General features: G+C 38.1%; 3 protein-coding genes across 4 annotated transcripts; 2 read left to right on the forward strand and 1 right to left on the reverse strand.

The window, feature by feature from the left end:
- Nucleotides 1-1,429: 1,429 nt before the first annotated feature.
- On the forward strand, nt 1,430-3,169 carry LOC137749095 (peroxidase 64-like). The gene is made up of 4 exons (XM_068489255.1): nt 1,430-1,639; nt 1,735-1,923; nt 2,332-2,494; nt 2,585-3,169. Exons 1-4 carry the CDS (start codon nt 1,430-1,432, stop codon nt 2,977-2,979), a joined length of 957 nt encoding a protein of 318 aa, XP_068345356.1. The 3' UTR covers nt 2,980-3,169.
- Nucleotides 3,170-3,263: 94 nt separating this feature from the next.
- On the reverse strand, nt 3,264-5,147 carry LOC137749111 (uncharacterized). Of its 2 annotated transcripts, none has more exons than XM_068489256.1 (6): nt 4,908-5,147; nt 4,731-4,817; nt 4,060-4,110; nt 3,877-3,970; nt 3,684-3,768; nt 3,264-3,552 (listed from the first exon to the last, which is right to left on the reverse strand). In XM_068489256.1, the coding sequence occupies exons 1-6, from the start codon at nt 5,106-5,108 to the stop codon at nt 3,381-3,383; spliced, it is 690 nt and encodes a 229-aa protein (XP_068345357.1). In that variant the 5' UTR covers nt 5,109-5,147; the 3' UTR covers nt 3,264-3,380. The 2 variants fall into 2 exon arrangements, with proteins under 2 accessions (XP_068345357.1, XP_068345358.1); XM_068489257.1 differs by having other exon boundaries at nt 3,265-3,552; nt 3,684-3,717.
- Nucleotides 5,148-12,244: 7,097 nt separating this feature from the next.
- Nucleotides 12,245-18,450, forward strand: LOC137746034 (la-related protein 1C). Its single transcript, XM_068486084.1, has 6 exons — nt 12,245-13,118; nt 13,576-14,092; nt 14,170-14,320; nt 14,432-14,522; nt 17,053-17,124; nt 17,333-18,450. Exons 1-6 carry the CDS (start codon nt 12,585-12,587, stop codon nt 17,564-17,566), a joined length of 1,599 nt encoding a protein of 532 aa, XP_068342185.1. The 5' UTR covers nt 12,245-12,584; the 3' UTR covers nt 17,567-18,450.
- Nucleotides 18,451-21,108: the final 2,658 nt, after the last annotated feature.

Raw genomic sequence — 21,108 nt, forward strand, 5'->3', positions numbered from 1 at the left:
GTATCATATAATTAGGTACGGTATTTTGGTACACTTATTTTTTACATATTTTCTTATCTGTCACTAATTCACTATAATGTATTTAGGTACAGGCATTTCGGTACACTAATTTAGTAAAATATATTATGATATAGATGTTTAGGTACACTAATTGGAGAAACTTAAATAAAATTATATAATAATAAATTTAAAATTTAATGTAATAACATTAAATAAGTTATCTATTAAATATAAAAACTTTGACAACAAAAAATTCTATTAAATATAAAAACAAAAATATAATATGAATTTGAATTAAGTACACATTAAGGGTCTAAAATCAATAACTAATCTAACACCAGGTTTTTTAAAAATTTTAATCTTCTTGAAGGATTAAAATTCAAAAACATTTCCCAGATTGCCAAAATTAGGTTAGCTAAGTGATCCAACGCTCACCTAAATCATCCAGGATTATTTCAGAATAACTAAACAGAATTGAGAGACAAGGTTGTTGGGATGAACTGAAGTTAGTTAATCATGTCTCAAACATAACTAATGAAGCTGGAGACTTTGAACGCAAGCTAATTGACTCTCCCAGACATGACGACCTTTGATGTCTCAACCCTAACCACTTCACGCATTCCTTTTTTTTCCGTTAAATCGGCAAAATTATTTAATACGAGACCGAAGCACGGACCAGATATTCTGGATCGACCCGAAAACCCGTGATACGTGTTTGAATGCAGATACGAGCGGTTGCAAAAGAAAAATAATGAGTTGATGAATTGAGAAGAACTGTTTGGTGTAGCATGCTGACAAGAAAGGAAATAAATAGGATTAGGAGTACCTACCAAACCATGCAGAAGAGTTTTGTTACATTTTTTAATTAGAGAATATTTGTTTTAATTGTTGGATTGGAACAATTTTTTGCATTGCGGAATCTCCGCTTTCCTCATGTTCTTGAGAATCTTCTGGTTTTTTTTTATTCATGTATTTAAATTATTTAACATCATAATTAACTCCTTGCATTAAAAGTCAATAATCGTGTGCCATGTTTGACCATTAACACCTTGAAATCAATAAAATTATCGAGTTCACTTTACAAGATGATGGTAATTGATTCGTAAAAATACATAAACCATGTTTTGCGATATGTTTTGATCTGTAGGGAACTAGAGATTCAAACTTAAGATGTCGTTGAACATTTTAATCGAGGTTTAAAGGTGCAAAAGAAAGTTGTGATGGCAATTGTCTTGTAGTGAGGTGCCTTTGCCTCCTTAATTACTTCTTAATTAGACATACTTAACTAATTCATTATTTAGGGCCACCATCATATCAGTAACAGCCCCTCTCTCTCTCTCCCTCTATAAATACCATCCCTAATCCATTTTTATGTCCCACACTTAAAGTTACGCAGAGTTAAGCAAGAAAGTTGTTCTAATCTCTCAGGATGGCTTTCAATCCTGCATTATTGAGCTCAATCTTCATCGTCCTTTCGGTATTTTCTGCAGTGACAAACGCGCTGAGCTTGAATTACTACGACAAGAGCTGTCCCAATGTCGAGCAAATTGTTTCTAATGCTGTCAAGAAGGGGAAAGCCAACGACAGAACTGTCCCTGCCGCTCTACTCCGGATGCACTTCCACGACTGTTTCATAAGGGTAAATACATATTTTTTGGTACAAGCTGTTTCGAAAGCGTAAACACATTGATTAGTTGATTGAGTTAACTCAAAAGTGTTTGCTTTTGTTTGCAGGGCTGTGATGCATCTGTGCTGTTGGACTCCACCAGAGGCAACAAAGCAGAGAAAGATGGGCCACCAAATATTTCTCTGCATGCGTTTTATGTCATTGACAATGCAAAGAAACAAGTGGAGGCTTCCTGCCCTGGTGTCGTTTCATGTGCTGATATCTTGGCTTTGGCAGCAAGGGACGCTGTTGTGCAAGTAAGATTGACTATGGGAGATCTGTTGCATAATATGCGAAACAGAACCCCTTACAAGCTTTTAATCGAAAACAGAACTATTAGACACACTATATAGACAATAAGAGTTATTCATAAGTGTTTTTACAATGATTGAAAGCTTTTTTTATGACAATATTTTTGGAATAATCGTTGGTAAAATAATAAATGAATCCTAGAAAAGCATTTTAAGTACTTATGTGCTTCTTACAGAAGTTATTGGAACCTAAAAATATTTTTTTTAAAAGCGATTTCAATTATTTTAAAAACACTTTCACATGAATCCTATATCATATATAATTCACGGTTCTCTTTGTACATATTTACCGAAAGTAAACAACATAGCTGTATACTCTTTTTGCACTTTCTGATAGTGTTATCAATGCTACAGTCCGGAGGTCCGAATTGGGCCGTGCCGAAAGGAAGAAAAGATGGACGAATATCAAAGGCTAGTGAAAGCGTGCAACTGCCGGGTCCAACCTTCAACATATCTCAACTGCAGCAGAGCTTCTTTCAGAGAGGTCTGTCCTTGAATGACCTGGTGGCCCTTTCAGGTAAACTAATCTCAAAATTTCAACTGTTATTTTATACATGCAAGTTATCGAAGAAGAAACGAAAGAGAGTAACTTCGGATGCATCTGCAGGAGGGCACACTCTAGGGTTCGCCCACTGCTCATCGTTCCAAAACAGAATTTACAACTTCAATGCCACACGCGACATTGATCCAACACTGCGCCCGTCCTTTGCTGCAAGTTTGAGGAATACGTGTCCCATCAAGAACAGACCGAGGAACGCCGGTGCCACAATGGATTCTTCTTCTACAATTTTTGATAATACATACTTCCAGTTGATCCTCCAAGGGAAGAGCTTGTTTTCTTCGGACCAAGCTCTGGTCAGTATTCCACAGACTAAAGGTTTGGTTACCAAGTTTGCTTCCTCAAACCAAGCGTTCTCAGACGCTTTCGTGAAGTCTATGATAAAGATGAGCAACCTTAATGGGGGACAAGAGATCAGGAAAGACTGCAGGGTAGTAAATTAAACGAGCGCCGCCAAGCTTAGCTGTAGCCGATTGTATAAACATGAGAACCGGGAAATCCATCAAGTAGGTGGTTCTCTATCATTAACTTTCGTGTTTTGAAAGATTTGTGAAGGAAATTGTTTGTGTGCTGTGTTTCATAATGTTTGAAAGGATCTTGTTACAACAAAATCCTGTTATAAATTGTAACAAAAATCGTACTATTTATACGAAGTACTCAGTTGAAGGGCAATGACATTTTCTGGTATGAAACTTAGAGTAGTTTCCCAACAATGCATGAAATCGGTGTATATCAACCCTTTTTATTAATGAGATGAACAATGCTCATTACAGTATGGTCATACAGGTCAACTGGACTAACAATGCAAGCAAGAGTGGCAGAATTACCACAAACTCCCAAAATGCTAATGCAAAACCGTTGTCTCAGCCTGTTCGCTATCCAGAACGATCTCTGCCAGTTGAAGGTTGCCACTTAGCCTGGATGCCTTGTAGGATGGCATAAATGAAAAGGCATCAAGAAGCTTCAAGCACTTCAATCCCCATTTGACCATCAAGAATTCAATAAGATGATGCCCGCTGCATATTACAAGAAGTGCTTTCAAAGTGTATTAAAAGTGAAAGAGGATCATTTACAGCACTACTGCATACTACAAGTGCACACGTTATAAAGTTAGAACAGCATTAAAAGCACACGCAGGTGAAAATACCTTCGATTATGGTATGTTGTTATGAAGACTGACCCTGGAGAATTTCGGAGCAGAAATGTCACGGTGGCAAAGAGGTCATCAAAGGCTTACCAAGGAGAATAAAATCCTAATTTAGATTAAGTTCAGCGATAGAGGGGACATGTCAAAAAAACAGATCGTGAAACATAAAAATCAAAGTCGATAAAAATCCTACCACTAGCATCATACAATACATCAGCCCCGAGAATAAATTTGGGGTGTAGGCTGAACGTTGATGCATCCCAAGCTCCCCATGTCAATCCCATTACCTGAAAAATCGAAGTGAGATAAAATTAACATCATCTAATTAGGTGATGTGCAAATAAGAATTGGCGATTAGCCTGTTGATGGTGATTACATTGCACTCAAGTTTATTAAGGTCGAGCACTCTTCTCATGTTGTCCAGCACCTGCAGATTCAAAACAACAATGCCATTATCCGCTAACTATAGCCTTTAAAATCCGAGACATCTATTGGAGAACCAAAAACAATGTCCGGTCTAGTTAACTAAAGTAGTAAAGAAGACGAAGATTCTTTATCAATTTGAGGGTTCAATTGAGATCAATACAGCCATCCATACCGATAATCATACTTTGGAATAAAACAATCAAAATTGACGAAAAACAGAAATGATTTCGGATGAAGTTTAAGGCACAAATGAAAACACTAATAGGCAACATAACATTTTTGTTTTTTGTTTTTTTTTGTTAAATAATATGCAACATAACATTTTCCAAGTGCCAATTTGCTCTCTTAATTATCACCCGAGTGAAAATTAGGCTATCTTCGCACAAATAGGACCTTAAACTCATTAAAATTTACAAATTCCCCCTACCATTCGATTCAAAGCTATTTGATCCAAATCCTCCCTCAATTTAAATCGGACGACACACTTTCGAGCCTAATAATTTCCAACCATCGTAAAAAGTACGATGAGCTTTTAAGCAAATAAAAAAAATTAGACACTAATTATGTATTAGCAAGTAATCAAAATTAAGAAAACAGCCAATGTGAATGGAATTTCAATACCTCCAATCTACTCGAATCATCAGTGAGAGTGACGTCAGCACCAACTCTGGCGGCAACCAGACCGGGCAAGGAAGTTCCAGCGCCAAGCTGCAAACTAACCCAGAAATGATTAGTTAATTAATTACTAACACAGGAATTAGATTAAACCTGGATAAGGATTAACACGGACAGTACTACCTCGACTACGCTAGCTCCCGAAAAGCGCAATCTCTGTTGCCAAACATACTCCGCCAGGACTAAGCTGCAGGGCCACACGAAGAGCCCGTACTCTTCCTTCATATTCTCGATGATGGAGACGGAGAAGGCCGGTTCTTCCGAGTCGTCCCCGAAACGATGACGCGATACCGTCGACATATCGGGCGGGTCAATTCCTTCCATAACTAGGTAGTTGCTGCCGCAGCAGCGTAAGTCTGGTAAGGGAACGAAATGGGTTGGAGAAGCCTCTGTCAAATGTAGGCCTACTAAATCCCCACAGGCCCAACTTAAAAGGCTCAATGAAATTTATCCGAAAAACCCAAAAGCAAAACCAATTTTTAAAGGCCATTTTTGATAGCGCTTTCTCGAAGCATGCAGCCCCAATCTTCTTCCTCCCTCCTATGCTGCACTGAGTGAACTCGCTGAAGTCGACAACTCGGAGCTCGACCAGCCCTCCTATGGCTTTTGCTCACCACCCAATATCCATTCTTCTCAAAACTTCAAAGCCCGAAGACTTCGATTCTGAAACCTCCTCTTCCTCCTGCTCCTTCTTTTTCCTCCATTTCTCTTCCTCTCAAACCTCGCAATCTCTCCTTGTTGTCAAGGTCCCTAATTCCAGGGCATAAAGGTAATTACAGTTCTCCGCCGTCGGCGCAGGTGGAGCCCCAGGAGTGTCAGGCGAGTTCAGCTGCGGACGCCTTCACTAACTTCAAAGCATCTTTCTGCTGCCCATCACCGACGGGAACCCATATCTCTCCGAGGGCACGAGACAGGTAATTTTTCCTTCATTTTCTACCTGGGTAATTTTTGTGGCTGCCATTGTGTGATGATCCAGGTAAAAAGTTTGATTTTTTCTTTTTTTTTACCGGCTATAGCTGCTGTTGCTGCTTTGGCGAAGAAGTATGGGTCTGACATTACGGTTGTGGGTACGTTTACTGATGAGAATTGCTCTCTCTGTTTTTACATTTTGTATTACCGTGTCGAAACCAAGCTTTATATATAGTGCTTTTCGTTACTGTACAGACCTTTTTGGAATTGATTCAGTAAATGTAGTGTAGGAATATAGAACTTTGTGTTGTTTTGCAGTGATCGATGAACAGCAGAAGGAGTCTTTGCCGCAACCCGAAACCCAGCTTTCGACTATCCGCTGGCATCTCTCTGAAGGTTTGTGTATTGTCTCATGTGGAATTTGATATTATAACTTTGAATATTTATCGAGGAAAGGGAATGTGAAATGTTAGAGCTGATTGATTAATAGAGAACAAAAACATAGGTATTATATGACTGTGTCGGTTCAGTTATGTCGATTGAGTTTTCATCGGTGTATTGCAATAAGATGCAATTTTTCACAATAAGTTGATGTGTTGATGTTGCTGACTGAATCAAAACATGCATGGAGCAGAATGACAACGAAAAGGAGTCGCGTATTTCATTAGGGAAAAAAAGAAGAGGAAAGCGATGGTTTTCTAGTTGGTAATTCTGATGGTTGACGGGGGTTCAAGTAATAGGAAAGGGATGAAGCATCAAATCTTGTTAAATTTGGTTATTTTTGTCAAAAAACGCTTGAAAGTACAAGAGAAGAATCTGGGAAAGTTGGCCTCGTAGATTGCTCCAATATTTATGATTGTGTTGTAAGAATATTGTATCCGATTGCTGACCAAGTTTACTAGTTAAGAGAATAGTGTGACAACCCGTGCGGGTGGGAGGGGATTGAATCATTCATTCATTAGATACGTCTTCTTCCGTGATCCATTTCATTTCAACTCGAATTAGTTATCAAAAGGCCTACTTTACAAAAGGAACGTCGTTTCCCGGGAACTTTGCAACCTTGCGGTTCCCGCTAATTCACGGAGCGGAATGGTATTCCCGTTTTTTCACTTCAGTTGGTTTTTATTTGTTTAAAATATTAATTTTGGTGTTAAATGATGTGCCCAAGGGACCCACCTCTGTTTTGGTCCTCCGGTTCCCCTCTCTTCCTTGGCTGCCACGTGGCAGTCTATCAACTCTTTTTCCCCTCCCCCAAGTCAACACACACTCTCTCTCTCTCAGCTGTCTCTCACAAACCCCTCTCCCTTTCCTTTTCCCGGCGACACCAATGCACCCAACACCCAAATCGAGGCACCCCGGCTACGGCACCACTACCATCACTCTCGCGAGAACTTCCCTTCCTTCCTCCTTGTCTCTATGAAGCTCGGTGAAGCCCAAAAACCCAGGAAGTGCTCCGGCGAACCCTCGTGACTTTCGAGCTAAACACGGCCACCGCCGGCCACTCCACAGTGTATCGAAGGTAAGAAAACTCTTCCCCTCGTCTCACTATTCATGAACATGTTTTTATGCTTCCTTATATACATGATGGATGACTATATGCTATGAAGATGCTTTTGAGATGTATGTATTTATGTTGGAAATATTATATTCAACATTCTGTGCTTAGCTAGTGGTTATTATTCTTCCTACGGGCGATGATACTTATATTGTCTTCGGGCGGGCGTGTGTAGGGCACTGTTCTGTGCATATGGGAGATAATACTTATATTGTCTTCGGGCGAGCGCGTGTAGGGCACTAATCTGTGCGTATGGGCGATGCTGATACCACTAGTTAGCATATTATATACAAGATATATTTTATAAAAGGTTTTATAGCATCCTAGGATGTTCGAAAAAAACCTATTACATATTATGCTTTTGAGTTTTCATAAAAATTTGGGGATTAGTACGTTGAATAACTGTTTCAATATTATTTATATATAACTTGGTCCACACATGTTTGTTTTGCACTCCCTCAGGACTTAGAATTGAGGCGTACTATTCCAGTGTCAAGGCACTTCAGCATCGACATCTCCGAGTCCTCTCAGTGTAGGACCCATTCCTTTGTTCATTCAATTTTGTATTTTTTTTATTTTATTTTAGTGTTCTAGTTAGTTGTATACTTTGAACACATTCCTCATTTGCACATTAGTTACATTTAAATTCATAACTCCTATTTATATTCTTTGGTTCTCATGCATCCTAACATGGCTTCGTCACCTTCGGTGTCGACTAGCACGTGCTTACCCTGATGTTTGGTGAATGTCTAAGGTTGGGCATGTTAAATAGGGTGTGTGAAATTATAGTTACATCATTATACTTCTTAGACAATTTGGTTGTTTATGTACTTACTAATTTCTGTATGCACATAACAACAAATTTGGCACTAACGTTATTTTTAACCATTATATTTACTGATAGGTGAGTTCCAAGAATACAAGCTGTTAGAGCGACTTGTGGAAGGGAACAAGCCGACAGCCATCATCAGCGAGGTTGCTGATTTACTGAATTTGGATTTAGTTGTCATAAGCATGGAAGCTGTTCACTCCAAGCATATCGATGCAAACCTGCTTGCTGAGTTCATTCCTTGCCCCGTCATACTTTTGCCATTATAATTTTCCCATTTCAACTGTAAAGTAATCACCTCAAACTCAAGCTCCCTTCTCTTTTACAATCCCAGTTTCTTGTAGTTGGATTATTTGGCCGTTTACTTTTGTCTTCAGAGAGAAATCAATAGAGAATTGAAATTTTTGCATATAGGTATCAGGGGTCATTGTTATTCGTCGCGTTTATCGTGAATGGTTATCCATTGGCCATGAATCAAAGTTTGTTTGAATTAGATTTAAGAGCTTGACATTACAGGATCTGTCATTGTTGTGACTTGTAAACAAGTGATTTTGGAGTCCTAAAAACGTAGCAAAATAAGCCAAGCAGAGTGGTTTTGACTTGGCTTCACCCAACCATCAAGCCTCAAAACTCAAAAACTGTTTTAGACCACTAATTTTAACATGTATCTTTTAGTTTTCTACACTCCGTCCGAGAGTCAGAAAAGTTCAAAAAGTTTTATTTGGAAAATACCACACAACCCCATCGATAAGGTGCATTCGTGTTTGGAAAATACTAGGATCACTCACGCCCGCTGACTTTTTGACTATTAATGCATGCAAAACTCTTACGGCAGTTACATGTATCTATGATCGAAAAATACTTTAAGGCACACAAGTAAGTGATCATAAAAATAAACATAACATATGTGAGGATTACTCATAATCCCAATAACATTAAACTTTATGGTGAAGCAAACTGAGGTCACTACTCGCAGGCACGTGGGAGTGGCGTGTGCAGCGACTGGGTCCGGTGGCTGAGAAGACAGTGTAAACCAGCAGAAAAGTACTAACGATCTCAATGGACTAACAATAATGGACTAACAATAATGGCTGAGAAGACAGTGTAAACCAGCGACTGGGCCCGCCTGTTAAAGATATATATATTTTTTTTTTGAATAATCGATATTTTCTACATTAAAGGGAAGGATGGGTTGAGCCTCACAATGGACTAACAATAATGTGGTTCAAATTCATCTTTGGCCATAATCGAACCTAAAACCTCTCACTTAACGGTAAAGAGGAATATCACTAGACCGTAGTACTAAGTGGCGTTAAAGATATATTAAAGTGTTTAAACATTAATTTAGAGTAGTTTTTCTATATGACTGTCACGTGTGTTACCATTTTATTCATGTGATTTTTCATGACATGCTAATACATATTTTCGTATTATAACATGTGAATTAGTAACGTAACATAATGGCGTGGCCGTCTCAATTAAAAATAAATAAATAAATAAAATTAACTCTTAATGTTTGCTCACTCATTATGGACGTGAATTATTATTTTTTATTTTATATATTATGAAGGATTTGGGACAAGTTACGCAAAAGCCCTAAGATGTGAATTTACATTTTTCATTTTATTTTAGACAACTAATATTGAGAAAAGGGAGAATCGAATTTGGGACCTCGAATGCAAAGGCGAATGCTCTTTACCAATTAAACTATAAACTCATCGCCATTGATTTATATCATTTTATGTATCATTATATTGCCAACTTTGCAGCATAACAAGTCGAATAAAGAGGTAATGTTTTTGCGAGTGGTTTATAATTCAAATAGTTAAGAGTATTTGTAATTGTGTTTGAGGTTCAATTCCTCTACCACTAATTCACTTGAACATTAAAAAAAAATATATATATATTTTTTAGTTCATGAGCTAAAACTTTAACATTTCTAATGAAATTCCAGACTAGATTAATGGTTATATAGTATTTCAAATGTTATGTTATTAAAGTTCTATCTTGCCAAGTAAGTACTAACTAACAATCACGAGAACATTTCCAAAGTTAATATGTATAATTATGGACTGTGATATTTTTATTTTACCAGAGATGGGCGGCATGCTTCTAGTGACCGATGACCGTGGCAAATGCGACAGAGAGGAAGAGAAGTGTGGCAACTGGCAACTATCATAGCTCTGTAGAACGGCCAGCTTTTGAGCTCTTCCATGTCCAAGAGAGGAACGAGTAGAAGTTCCACCTAGTCCTTGGACATTTTTTTCTTCTCCTCTCTTGCTCTCTAGTTTCTAACTTTCTATTTCCTTGGAAAAACTATGGAGATTTTATAAGGATTAAAAGCAAGGGTTGAAGTGGATTTAAATACATGCCATAACGTGTATAGTACATTGTTGACAAAAAAAAGTATGGTATTATATACCACGAAACCTGAAAACCATGTGACATTTTCATTGAGAGTTTGCTGAAAGTTATTTTGCGTAAATTGTTATTCATTCACGTATTATAATAAAAATATAAAACACAGCATTAATGAGTAAGTACGCATTGTATTATTAATGAATTGACAACATAACACGTGAAGATATTTCAACAACCCTTTTGCATGTGGTCTACTACCCATGCGTGTCAAGTTCGAAACTTCACCAATTTATAAGTCACTTGGGTCATAAGGAATTGAAGCCCACATTTCTTTTTTGGTCAAACTAAGTTACTTCCATTCCATTAAATAAACAGATTAGTATAAGGAAAAGATAGCTCAAAAGGCATCCCATAACATAAGTACAAGCCCAGCAAGAAAAAGTAAATACAACATAAAAGCCCAAAAGGGCCAAACTAAAAAACAACATAAACCCTACAATTAAAGAGGAAACCAGCAGCCAGCACCAAATCTGACGCGCCTCCATCGCAAGGCCACCACCACCAAGAAAACAAACCAAACAAAGCAACTGGATCGACGGAAAATGGGGATGAGCGAGTCACCTGCGCAATGAGCACTCCCATAATCCTGCCAAATAGTGCAAAATGCACTTTAACAGCCACCCAAAACCCAAGCGCATTGCCGAGAAGAAGCACCCGGGAGCGAGTAGCAATGGTCAGTAGTTGAGGACACGTGACAGAAAGAAGCATTGGAGCAAGAGAGGTGTCTAAAGGTTCCGATCTGAGACAAGCTCAGGGAATTGAGACAAAGCTCAAATCAGAAATAAAGCACCGTAGGAAAAAATAAAAACAGAAGAGGAAGAGAAAAAGGAAATGGAAAAGGAAGGCTTGAAATGGGGAAAGGGGAGGACTTGAGGGTGTGGGTAGCGAGCTGGGATGCAGCAAGAGAGAAAGGGGCGGAAGGGGAAGGATGAGGACTTGAAGGCATGGGTAACGGGCTAGAAAGGAGAAAGAAAAGGATAGCAGCAAGGGGATGCCGGCCGACCGCAACCAAAGGAAGGAGTCGACGGTGAGGGTTGAGATTTTGGGGGGTGAGGGGGGGGGCGATTCTTGCGAGAGAGAAAAAGGCTAGAGCGGCTTGAAGCCCACATTTAAAATATGTAATTTTGGTTGGCTCATTGTGTCACATTGAATATGTCAAGTCTACCCAAGAGTAATTTGAGCCCAATCAACAAGGCGTTCAATTTCCATTTGAATCTAATAAGGTTGACTCCAATTTTGAAGAGTAACATTTTTAGTCGCGAAACATTAAACAACTTTAAAATGGTATGAATACAAAATTGATTCGAAATTTGCATACTTTTATGATTAATAGTATAAATTATTGAATTACGTATAATTCTACACAACTTGTAGATCGACAGGAACATGACACCCCTACGGGAATCATTTTCTTAAATTAGGAAGATATTAAAGTAAAGATATGTTACCAAATTTTGAGATGTAAATGAGATACACCCCAAAAAGCAATTCCATGCTGTATTCGCTCCACATGGCAGAATCCTATTGGAGCACAAAGTTGCTTCCACGTGGAACTGTAACTAACAGCAAGGTAGGTTAATGGTAAAAGTAAACGCAGTAAAAAGCTAAAGGAGTCAGAGTCGTAATTACATTCTGAATCCCATGTCGCTCAGGTGTCTGATGACCTAAACAAACACAGCCCCTCCCCGCGGGTACGCGGCAGGGGTATTTAAGTAATCTTCCGGTCCTCTAAAACCTGCGCATCCAAGGTACCGCGGCAGCACAACTAAGGCACAATAGCCGAGAAGAAACAATACAAACACACCACCCAAAAAATCTCCAGAGACTCCTCTCTCGCTTCTCCCCCTTCTCTCTCCTCCCTCCCTCCGCCCCCTCTCTCTCCTCCGCGATCTCGATCGGCCCAAATCTTTGGAAACCCTAATTTTTGAACTTGCACATTGTTCGAAACCCTTATCGCTCAGAAATTTTGATCACTCTATTTTATTATTCCAATTTTGCCCTTGTTGTCTCGTCGTTGATCAAAAACTCGCCGACTGTATCTATCGCCGCTCTCGCAAACCCTAGCCTTTTTGTTTGGTTCTTGGTTATGGCTGCGATTAACGCCGCGAACAAGAGCAGCAACCCCGAAACGGCGCCGTCTCCCGCCTTGCAGTCGCCGCGTAACGCTGGCGAGAGTGTCAGCAGCCCGACCCAATCGCGGCGCGCCACCAGGGCAGTCTCGTCGCCTTGGACTCAAATCGTCCGCGGTGAATCTGAGCTGATCGCGGCCGTTCCTTCGTCGCCATCGGCGGCTCTGACTGAGCCAGCTGTCGCTGCGGCGGCACCTCCTCCCCTTTCTTCTTTTTCGGCTAATCAGACTAAGTCTAACTCGGCTCCTCAGTCGAATTCGTCTTCTCCTCCGCCGGTGGAGGAGTCGGTGGGTGAGGGATCAGATAACGGCAATGCGGGTAAGAGGCCAGCTTGGAACAAGCCTTCTAATGGGGCTGTCGAGGTTGGGCCTGTAATGGGAGCTGTGTCTTGGCCTGCCTTGTCCGAGTCGGCTCGGGCTTCCACCAAATCGTCTTCTGAATCTCTCAAAGGTGTATCAGAACCCTCGTTGTTGTCTGTCTCCGTTCCGCAGGTTTCTTTCTTGAATCTCTCTGCTATTGTTTGGTTGCTGGGAAAATTGGAAACTGAATAAAACTATAACACTTGGTTTTTCGCTGATATGCTAAGTTTTCATTGAATTTTACTATAATAAAAAAATGCAGTATTAGCTCTCTCTATTCAAATGGTGGTCTGCTGATAAATTTTGAGATGCATAATCTTTTTAAATAAAACGAAAACTTTTGGGTAAATGGATAATCAAAAGATTCTTATGCATTGAAATAGTGAAGGAAAATGTGGAATGAAGAGTTGGTTCTGGTTGTTTGAGACATTAAGAAATAAAATTTATTTATAGAAAATGATTCACCTTGTTGGAGCATAACAACGTAAAGTGATGATGACTTTTGGTTTTTGTATTATTTTCAGTATGTTGGATTGTTTGCGTTCTATGTGCATATGTACATTTATATTACTTGCTGTGGTTGGCATAGGGAACTGGAATCACAACTATCTCATCACCGAAGCAAGGGAATCCTTCTACTCCAAACCATACTGGACCTACGCGCCAGAGATCGATGAAACGAAATAATGCAAATGCCTCCTTTAATGGTGGTGCTCCCCAGCATCAATCATCTGCTGGTCAAGGTGGCGAACTGCCTTCAAGTAACCCACCTTCGAAGGAGCATACCCATAGAAATGCATTTGGGTCACAATCTCACAGCAATAATGATCATCCGCAGCAACGTAACTCCTTCAGGAACCGAAATGCTGGTTCACATCCTCGTGGAGAAGGTTCTCATCACAACTATAGGCGGGATCAGGACCGTGGAAATCAAGATTGGAACAGTCATCGAAATTTTAACAATAGAGACAACCACATGCATTCTCCACGAGGTGTCCCTAGGATGATGAGGCCTCACCAAACACCTCCACCACCACCACCACCTAATGCTGCCCAATTTATTCACCAGCCGCAGATGAGGCCTTTTGGTGGTCCTATAGGGTTTGGTAAACACTAGGCATATTCAAATTGAACTTGTATGCGTTTAACTTGCAACTTTATTCTAATGTGTTTCTGTTTTCAGATATGCAACCTCATCAACTGGTATATGTTACACATTCACCGCATGAGCCACTTGTACCTTTTGTTGCACCACTGAGACATCCCATGATGTTTCATGCTCCAGATCCTCAGCTGCATACTAAAATCATTAATCAGATAGATTATTATTTCAGGTACTCCTTTCTTGTTTGTGTTTATTTGCATAAAGATCCTTAATCATCATTTCCCTTTTAGCTCCTTTGAAACTTTAACTGCTTTTTTCCCTTCATACTCATTTATTGCAGTAATGACAATTTAATTAAAGATACATACTTGAGGCGGAACATGGATGACCAGGGATGGGTTCGTATTAAATTAATAGCAGGCTTCAAAAAAGTGAGTTTTTTTGGGAAATCTTTCTTTGTGCATTTTAGTTATTGTGGTAATGATCTGGTCTTTTGTTGCATATACATGTCATATTTGTGTGTATCTATACATACAGATTTATGTTATATGTTCGAGATTAACTTTTATGTTTTTCACTTGCAATTCTTGGTGATGTGTAGGTTATGTTTGTCATTGGGATTTGTCGATCAAGCACTTTGAATTATACATTTAAAGAATGTAAATGAATAAACAAGAAAATAAATAAAAACACAAGGAATATTACTTACAGTTTATACCAAGTATAATAGCACTTTGTTTGTTGTTCCTTTTTTTAAGTCGACCTTTATTTGCTGTCCTGTGGTGCTGTATGGGATGCTATTCTTTGTTATTTTCGGTTATCTTTACATTGATATGGGATAATATGTACATATTTTGAAGTAAGAAATTATTAAACATATATACCTTGATTTAGATATATGAAAATAAGCTATAGGCAGGTATCAAGCAAATGTTGATGTGCGACAGAAAAAATTTGTTAGCAGGCAATATTTTAAGGACATCCTGCACTGTTTGATGTTCTTTCCTATTGTCTGAGGTGGTGTCAGTCTCCTGCTCAAGTTTTTTGTCATCTTGATGCTTGGTTTCTCTTTGTGTGTTTAAGCCTTTTAGGCTCCCTAAATACTTTGTTTGCTGCGAATGCACTCTTTATAAGAGTCTTGAGTTTAATAGGAACCAAATGTACTACTTTAGGTAATTTATGCCTTATGTATCATTTGTATATTTTAATGAAGAATTGAAAATATTTTTCATCCAACTCAACAAACCCTTTTTTCCTAATGACCCACATGAACTTGCCATGTGAACCCTTTTACACCTTCGGCTTGGCACGAGTCTTGTTTTCTGTGAAATTACAGGATAGTCCTTTTGTGACCAACAAACCTAAGTTTCCTGTGGCTTTGTCAGACGCATGTAATCAGTGGTGAAGTTACTTAATATCCATTGACATCTTATTTATTGACATTGTATACTAGGTTCCAATCAATTTTTTACAATGTGCTTCATTCTTTATTTACTTACTTCCATCATCTAGAATGCTCATTGTGGTATTTTTGTTTCTAGATTGCATATTATGTGTCTTGAGAACAGACTGGATTATAACTGTCTCATTGTGTCTTCTCTGTTCGTTGGGTTTGTAATGGGAAAAAAAGAATTAACGTGGAGAAGTATCTGTTGTTCTTGTTCACTCCAGTCTTGCAATAGCACTATGAGAAACACTTAATAATAAAATTATGGATGACTAATAAGATAGTCAAGAGGGTCAATGTTGGCATAGTACTCTTTGTCTGTTCTCTATTATTATCTATTGAGAAATATAAAATTTATGCCATGTCTTACTTCGTAGCCCAGATATATCAAAATTTAATTGGATAGAAAACTCACATCTTCAATGTTATATCTCGTAAAAATTTTCTTTCTTTTTGGTCTGTAGACTAGAAAACTAGTTTCTTGTGCAGCTATCCTACTACAAACTTAGGTAGTATAATTGGTGAAAGAATGAATCAAAGTTGACAATTTGGAACCTTAGTAACAAGTATATGCTTCTCGGTGATTTACTTTAGGCTGTAATTCTCTCTACTAAAGCCGTATTTCTAGTCGTTTGTCTCTAAACAATGTGGTGGTCTATCTTTTCTTTTCTGAAATGCTAACAGTATTCTGCTGCTTGTACGCTGTTGTCCATGTCTTTGTACATAAAACTTTAACAGAGGTGTGTGTTGCAGACTTTTCAACATCTGCTAAAAAAATTTAGGTTTAAGTCCTTTACTTTCTGTGCCAGTTTTATTTCATTTTCAACTGTACTGCTGAGCAAACTACCTAAACTAAGTTTGCTGCTCAGGCTTTAATTGTTTAATGTTTCACTAGATTTAAAAAATGTATATTGAGGAATTATAATCATGGTTTCAAAGTTAATATTATTGATGAATACGTTTGTGTATTCAATCCTTCACTTATTTAAATATCCATTTAATATAAAAACTTTATCTCACTTTCTAGATAAATTAATAGAATTGCATCTTTATTTCTTTTTTTGGGAAAAAATGACACCTCACTTTTAGTTACTAGATGAATCAATTATTCACCTCAAGTTCTGTAAGAATTGAAAGAAGGACATTTACCATCTCTGCAATAAAATTATAATTCTTATCTTTTTGTCAAGTTACAAAAGGGAAAATGTGGTATTTGTGTGGATAATAACTGGCTTGCATTTTAGAGCTTCTCCATTTGTGCCAAGTTAAGCAGCCATCAGAACATGGTCAACAATCCAAATACCACCTGACTTTTGCAGAAGAACCATTTGTGGTAGATCATAGGGACCTTTGGACAAAATGTAGTTTTATGTATGTGATTAAGCAGGAACCTATCGAAGGTTAAAAATTCCATAATATCCCTATATCCAAGCCCCTCTGTTTTGACTGACAACTTTCACTTGTACTGGATGCTATGAGAATGTCAATGTTTTAATTTCTTATTTCCTTCTCAGGTTCTGAGTTTGACAGACAACATTCAGCTTATACTGGATGCTATGAGAATGTCAACTGTTGTGGAAGTACAGGTAATTCTTGAACCCATAATTTATGTAATCATGTAGAAGAAAAAAATATCGTTGTATTCGTATTAAATATCCTCCTCCAACTTTTCATTTCCAGCACCCTCTGTCCCACCCAGCCCTTAATATACAGTTAAAAGTGTTACTTGTTTTGTGTTATATGACATTCTGATAAGATGCCAAATCTTGTGCTGTGTGCTGTGATGGTGTTTAGGGTGATAAAATAAGGCGGCGTAGTGATTGGGAGAGATGGGTAATGCCAGCTGCTCAGCCTCCAAATGCCTCAGGCTCTCAAGTCCTTGGAAACTCCGGTCCGGATATGCTGTCAGCTCATATCCAAAGTATTGCACTGGACGAGAAGACCACTAACAACAATGTTGAGAATGATAATCAGCCGCAGCCGTCCAGTGGTGATGGAACAGGTCAGTTCGGTGTAAGCAGGTGCTGATCGCTCTATTTCAGCAAGAAATTAGAGTATGAGGCATGGATGTGCACTGACGATGCGCACTCGTGGAGAGAAATGAACTTGTGGGAAGAAAGGTTTAAAAGACACGCTGGTGAATATCTAGTTTTCTCTTTTTTTTTCTTTTTCTTTTTTTGAAAATAGTACTACTGCCTTGGCATGATGAAAAGCGCTTTCTCGCCTGGCAAATAGAAAGAAACAAAAATCAGGAAAAAGAGAACCATCGAGGAACAGAAGCAAAAGACTAGTTGGGGAAGGAAAAAAATGCTAAACGTTGACAACTCAAGCTAGTAGCATGAGTTTATTGGGATTCCTGTACTGTTTTTTTTTTGTTTTGGTTTTTTTAACGCCTGTTAAATTTTATGTTGGCATGGTTGGTGTTTTATTGGGGAAATTTTTGCTGTCTTTTCCCCATACTGCCCCCTCAGCTGGTTTTTACAATCTTTGGGGTCAGACAACCTCCGTTTTCTGGAGGAGAATATGTGTTTTTGAGCGTGATGGATGGATGAAGGTGTTCGGGGTTTGCCTCCGCGTGATGAGGGGAGAGAGGGTGGCATTTGCCGGATTCCCGCTGGATGGTGCTACAGCAAATTTGGCCTAGTTATCGATGGGAAAAGGATCTCTCTTGATATTTTCTCGCATATAATTATATATTTAGAATTAAATTGACATAATGTATACGTTTCTATGAATCTTCAGCATTTGAGGATTTAGTGCATAAATAGTTCCTGGTGGAACAAACCGGTGAGTGTTGTCCAGGTCGGAACTGGATTTGGGTTGGTTGTTCATGTTTGTTGCACTTTTGGAGCTCTTGTGGGATCTTTGACCTGCTTTGGTTCATTGGATTATATTTTATATTTTTAACTAAATGTACCAGATGGTATTTATTTAATTCCCTTGTATAGTCCTTTTTACATTTCAGTTGCTTGAGCTCATGTTTTGCTTCTTATCCACGAAAAAAAAAACCCTTTTTTTTTTTTTTGTTTTTTTTTTTTGTGAAAAAGTTTTTTCTATGTTGAAATGATCAAATTTCAGTATGTTGATTATATTTGATCGTTATTTTGTCAAATATGTAATCGATTGTCATCAATGTTTGATTTTGATCATTTTAACAATTAGAATTTGGTTTCTAATTATTTTAATTATTTTTTCAAAGAATTTCAATTTATCTTGGTTCCCGTTGTGGTTACTGTCCTCTCTCATGAGTGCATTTCTCACCTTTGTTTGAGTGATTCCCATTCCGGTAACTTCTCTGCAACTGCCGGCAATGTCTATGACTAGGATCGGTGGTAACTCCCTGCTCCTTCTCTTCCTTTTTGCTTTAGCTTGTGTTTTTCCCTACCCTCTCCTATCTTCCGTCCTACACTCCTCTTGTCTTCGATTTCACCGTCCTTAGCTCCAAACTCCGTCCTCCACTCCCTGATGCCGTTCACCTCCATGTTTTTCATCAATCTGATTCTTACCTTTGCCTCCATGCCTCCTCGATCCAACATCAATTTTGATCTGCATCCACTTCTCTTTACCACGATTAGTTGCTGGTCTATCGGAAGATGTGTAGAATTCCGACTCGGGAGTTCACACCACCAGCTTCCCGTTGTTTGCCTTTTGGCATTGTTGCTTGCGGAATGTGAATTTCCTCATGCTTCTTTGATTTGCTGCTGCAATCTTTGTGGTGGTGCTCAATGGAGAACGAAGCCTTATGGTCTGTTTGGTATTCTATTTGAAAATTTTTATCATTTCTCAAAACATTTCTTGAAAACAATTTTCTTTCAGATTCAAAAACTTGATTGGTTAGCAATTTAAAAATTTTAAATTTTACGACTTAAACTAGACGAAGAGATCTAAAAAGAGGGGGTAGCAGGAGAGAGAGAAAGAGGAGAGAGGAGGAAAGAAAGTAAGAGATGATTGAAGAAAAGAGAAAGAAGAGAAATGATCGGACGAGATAGAGAGGAAAAGGAGCAAGAGAAATAACCGAGAGAACGAAGAAAGCAGATTGGAGGAGAGACAAAAATGGTAAAAAAAAATAAATATAAAAAAAAGAGGAGAGAAAGAAGAAAAGAGAGATAGATTTGGAGTGAGAGGGGAGGAGGGAGAGAAAAAAAAAATGAGTGAGTTTAAGTTTAAAAACTCGCTTTTTATGTTTTTAGAGCATATATTATATTTTTAAGTTAGTTTTTAATTCATTTTTTGAAAATAGTCCTACCAAATAAGTTTTTAAGATCTAAAACTTAAAAATTATTTTTTAGTTTAAAAAGTTAGATTCAAGTAGAGTACCAAATAAGTCATTATTTTCTTTCATTTCCTTCACTTTTGGGGCGTCGTTTGGTTGGATCTCATGCTGGTTCATATTGGTGGATCTGCGGTGCTACATCCGGGGCGGGGGTCGCAAGCTGCTAGTGTTTGTGTTCAGCCTTTTTTTTTTTTCTTTTTCTTTCTGTTTTGGGCTTTGTTTTGTTTTGTTTTGGAGATCATTTTTTTTTTTTTTTTGTTTTTTTTTTTGGGGTGTTGGTACTTTTCTTGTAATTGGGTCTCTGCTTGTGTACATTTGCAAAGCCTTTGGTGGACAAAAGCACTTCGGGGACAGTTAATCACATCATCATGATGTTAAAGAAGTTAGCTGCTTTTCATGGTATTTTGTTGGATTGATATATGCACTAATATTTTTCATTTTCACCAATTTGGATTTAGCTAAGTTGTCTAGAGGAATGTATTTCTCAATTTGCACTCAAGTTTGAATTTTTCTCCCCTCTAATTTATATGGATTCAACCTAAGTTATCCTACTGTTTGTTAAAAAGAAAAACAAAACCAAATGTTGACACCCGAAAAGTTACCCTTCACCCCTTAAGAAGTATCAAATTTTAGGCAAGACTTTGGGTTACTGAGATATTTGGCCCAACGTCCTCAAACTTTGGGCTGGAGACGGTCATTTAGAGTCTAAATAGTTTCTTTCATGGATTGAAAAGACTGGTTGAAGGAAGAACCTTTAAGAGCATAATCATGTCTGCAATTCTTTTCGCCAGAGATTGTCTTCGATAAAAAGAATTTTAATTGAAATTTTTCTTGTAAGAAATAAATGATTAATTTAGGTTCTTCTTTTTGTTGTTGGTAAAGATATAGCTAAATAGGTCTATTTGCAACCCAAACGTGAATATCAATAATAAAACAAATCGTAATTTTAATCAAGAGCTGTTTAATTATAATGACGAGAGAACAAAGTATAAAAAGACAAATCAAATACGGAGTGAACAATTCCTAGACAAATTTGAGTACATCAGTATCTCCAAGAGACTAGCTAAACCATTGCTTATATCTTTTACCCAAAACGCCTGAAATTGTTGCTCCAAGAGACTAGCCGAAAGCTTAGCTAAACTAATATTGTCTAAATGTACCAAGAGGCCAAGAGGAGAGATACTTAACCAAAGTTAAAATTTAAAGATGCTAAAAACTAACTCATTCTTTACCCTCCCTCCCTCCCTCCTTTTAGCCCGCCTTCCCCTTCATCCCATGTTGAAAAACAATATCATAT

The sequence above is a fragment of the Pyrus communis genome, chromosome 1, assembly GCF_963583255.1.
Source record: "Pyrus communis chromosome 1, drPyrComm1.1, whole genome shotgun sequence".
Lineage (NCBI taxonomy): Eukaryota > Viridiplantae > Streptophyta > Magnoliopsida > Rosales > Rosaceae > Pyrus > Pyrus communis.

What these genes read in the sequence shown, in the direction of transcription:
- LOC137749095 (XM_068489255.1), top strand. Translation starts at nt 1,430, where the DNA reads ATGGCTTTCAATCCTGCATTATTGAGCTCAATCTTCATCGTCCTTTCG. An exon ending in TCCACGACTGTTTCATAAGG is followed by an intron (nt 1,640 to 1,734) that starts GTAAATACATAT and finishes TTTTGTTTGCAG; the next exon opens with GGCTGTGATGCATCTGTGCT. An exon ending in CAAGGGACGCTGTTGTGCAA is followed by an intron (nt 1,924 to 2,331) that starts GTAAGATTGACT and finishes TCAATGCTACAG; the next exon opens with TCCGGAGGTCCGAATTGGGC.
- LOC137749111 (XM_068489256.1), bottom strand. Translation starts at nt 5,108, where the DNA reads ATGGAAGGAATTGACCCGCCCGATATGTCGACGGTATCGCGTCATCGT. An exon ending in CGGGAGCTAGCGTAGTCGAG is followed by an intron (nt 4,818 to 4,907) that starts GTAGTACTGTCC and finishes GTTAGTTTGCAG; the next exon opens with CTTGGCGCTGGAACTTCCTT. An exon ending in TTAATAAACTTGAGTGCAAT is followed by an intron (nt 3,971 to 4,059) that starts GTAATCACCATC and finishes TCGATTTTTCAG; the next exon opens with GTAATGGGATTGACATGGGG.
- LOC137746034 (XM_068486084.1), top strand. Translation starts at nt 12,585, where the DNA reads ATGGCTGCGATTAACGCCGCGAACAAGAGCAGCAACCCCGAAACGGCG. An exon ending in TAATAGCAGGCTTCAAAAAA is followed by an intron (nt 14,523 to 17,052) that starts GTGAGTTTTTTT and finishes TTTCCTTCTCAG; the next exon opens with GTTCTGAGTTTGACAGACAA. An exon ending in CAACTGTTGTGGAAGTACAG is followed by an intron (nt 17,125 to 17,332) that starts GTAATTCTTGAA and finishes GATGGTGTTTAG; the next exon opens with GGTGATAAAATAAGGCGGCG.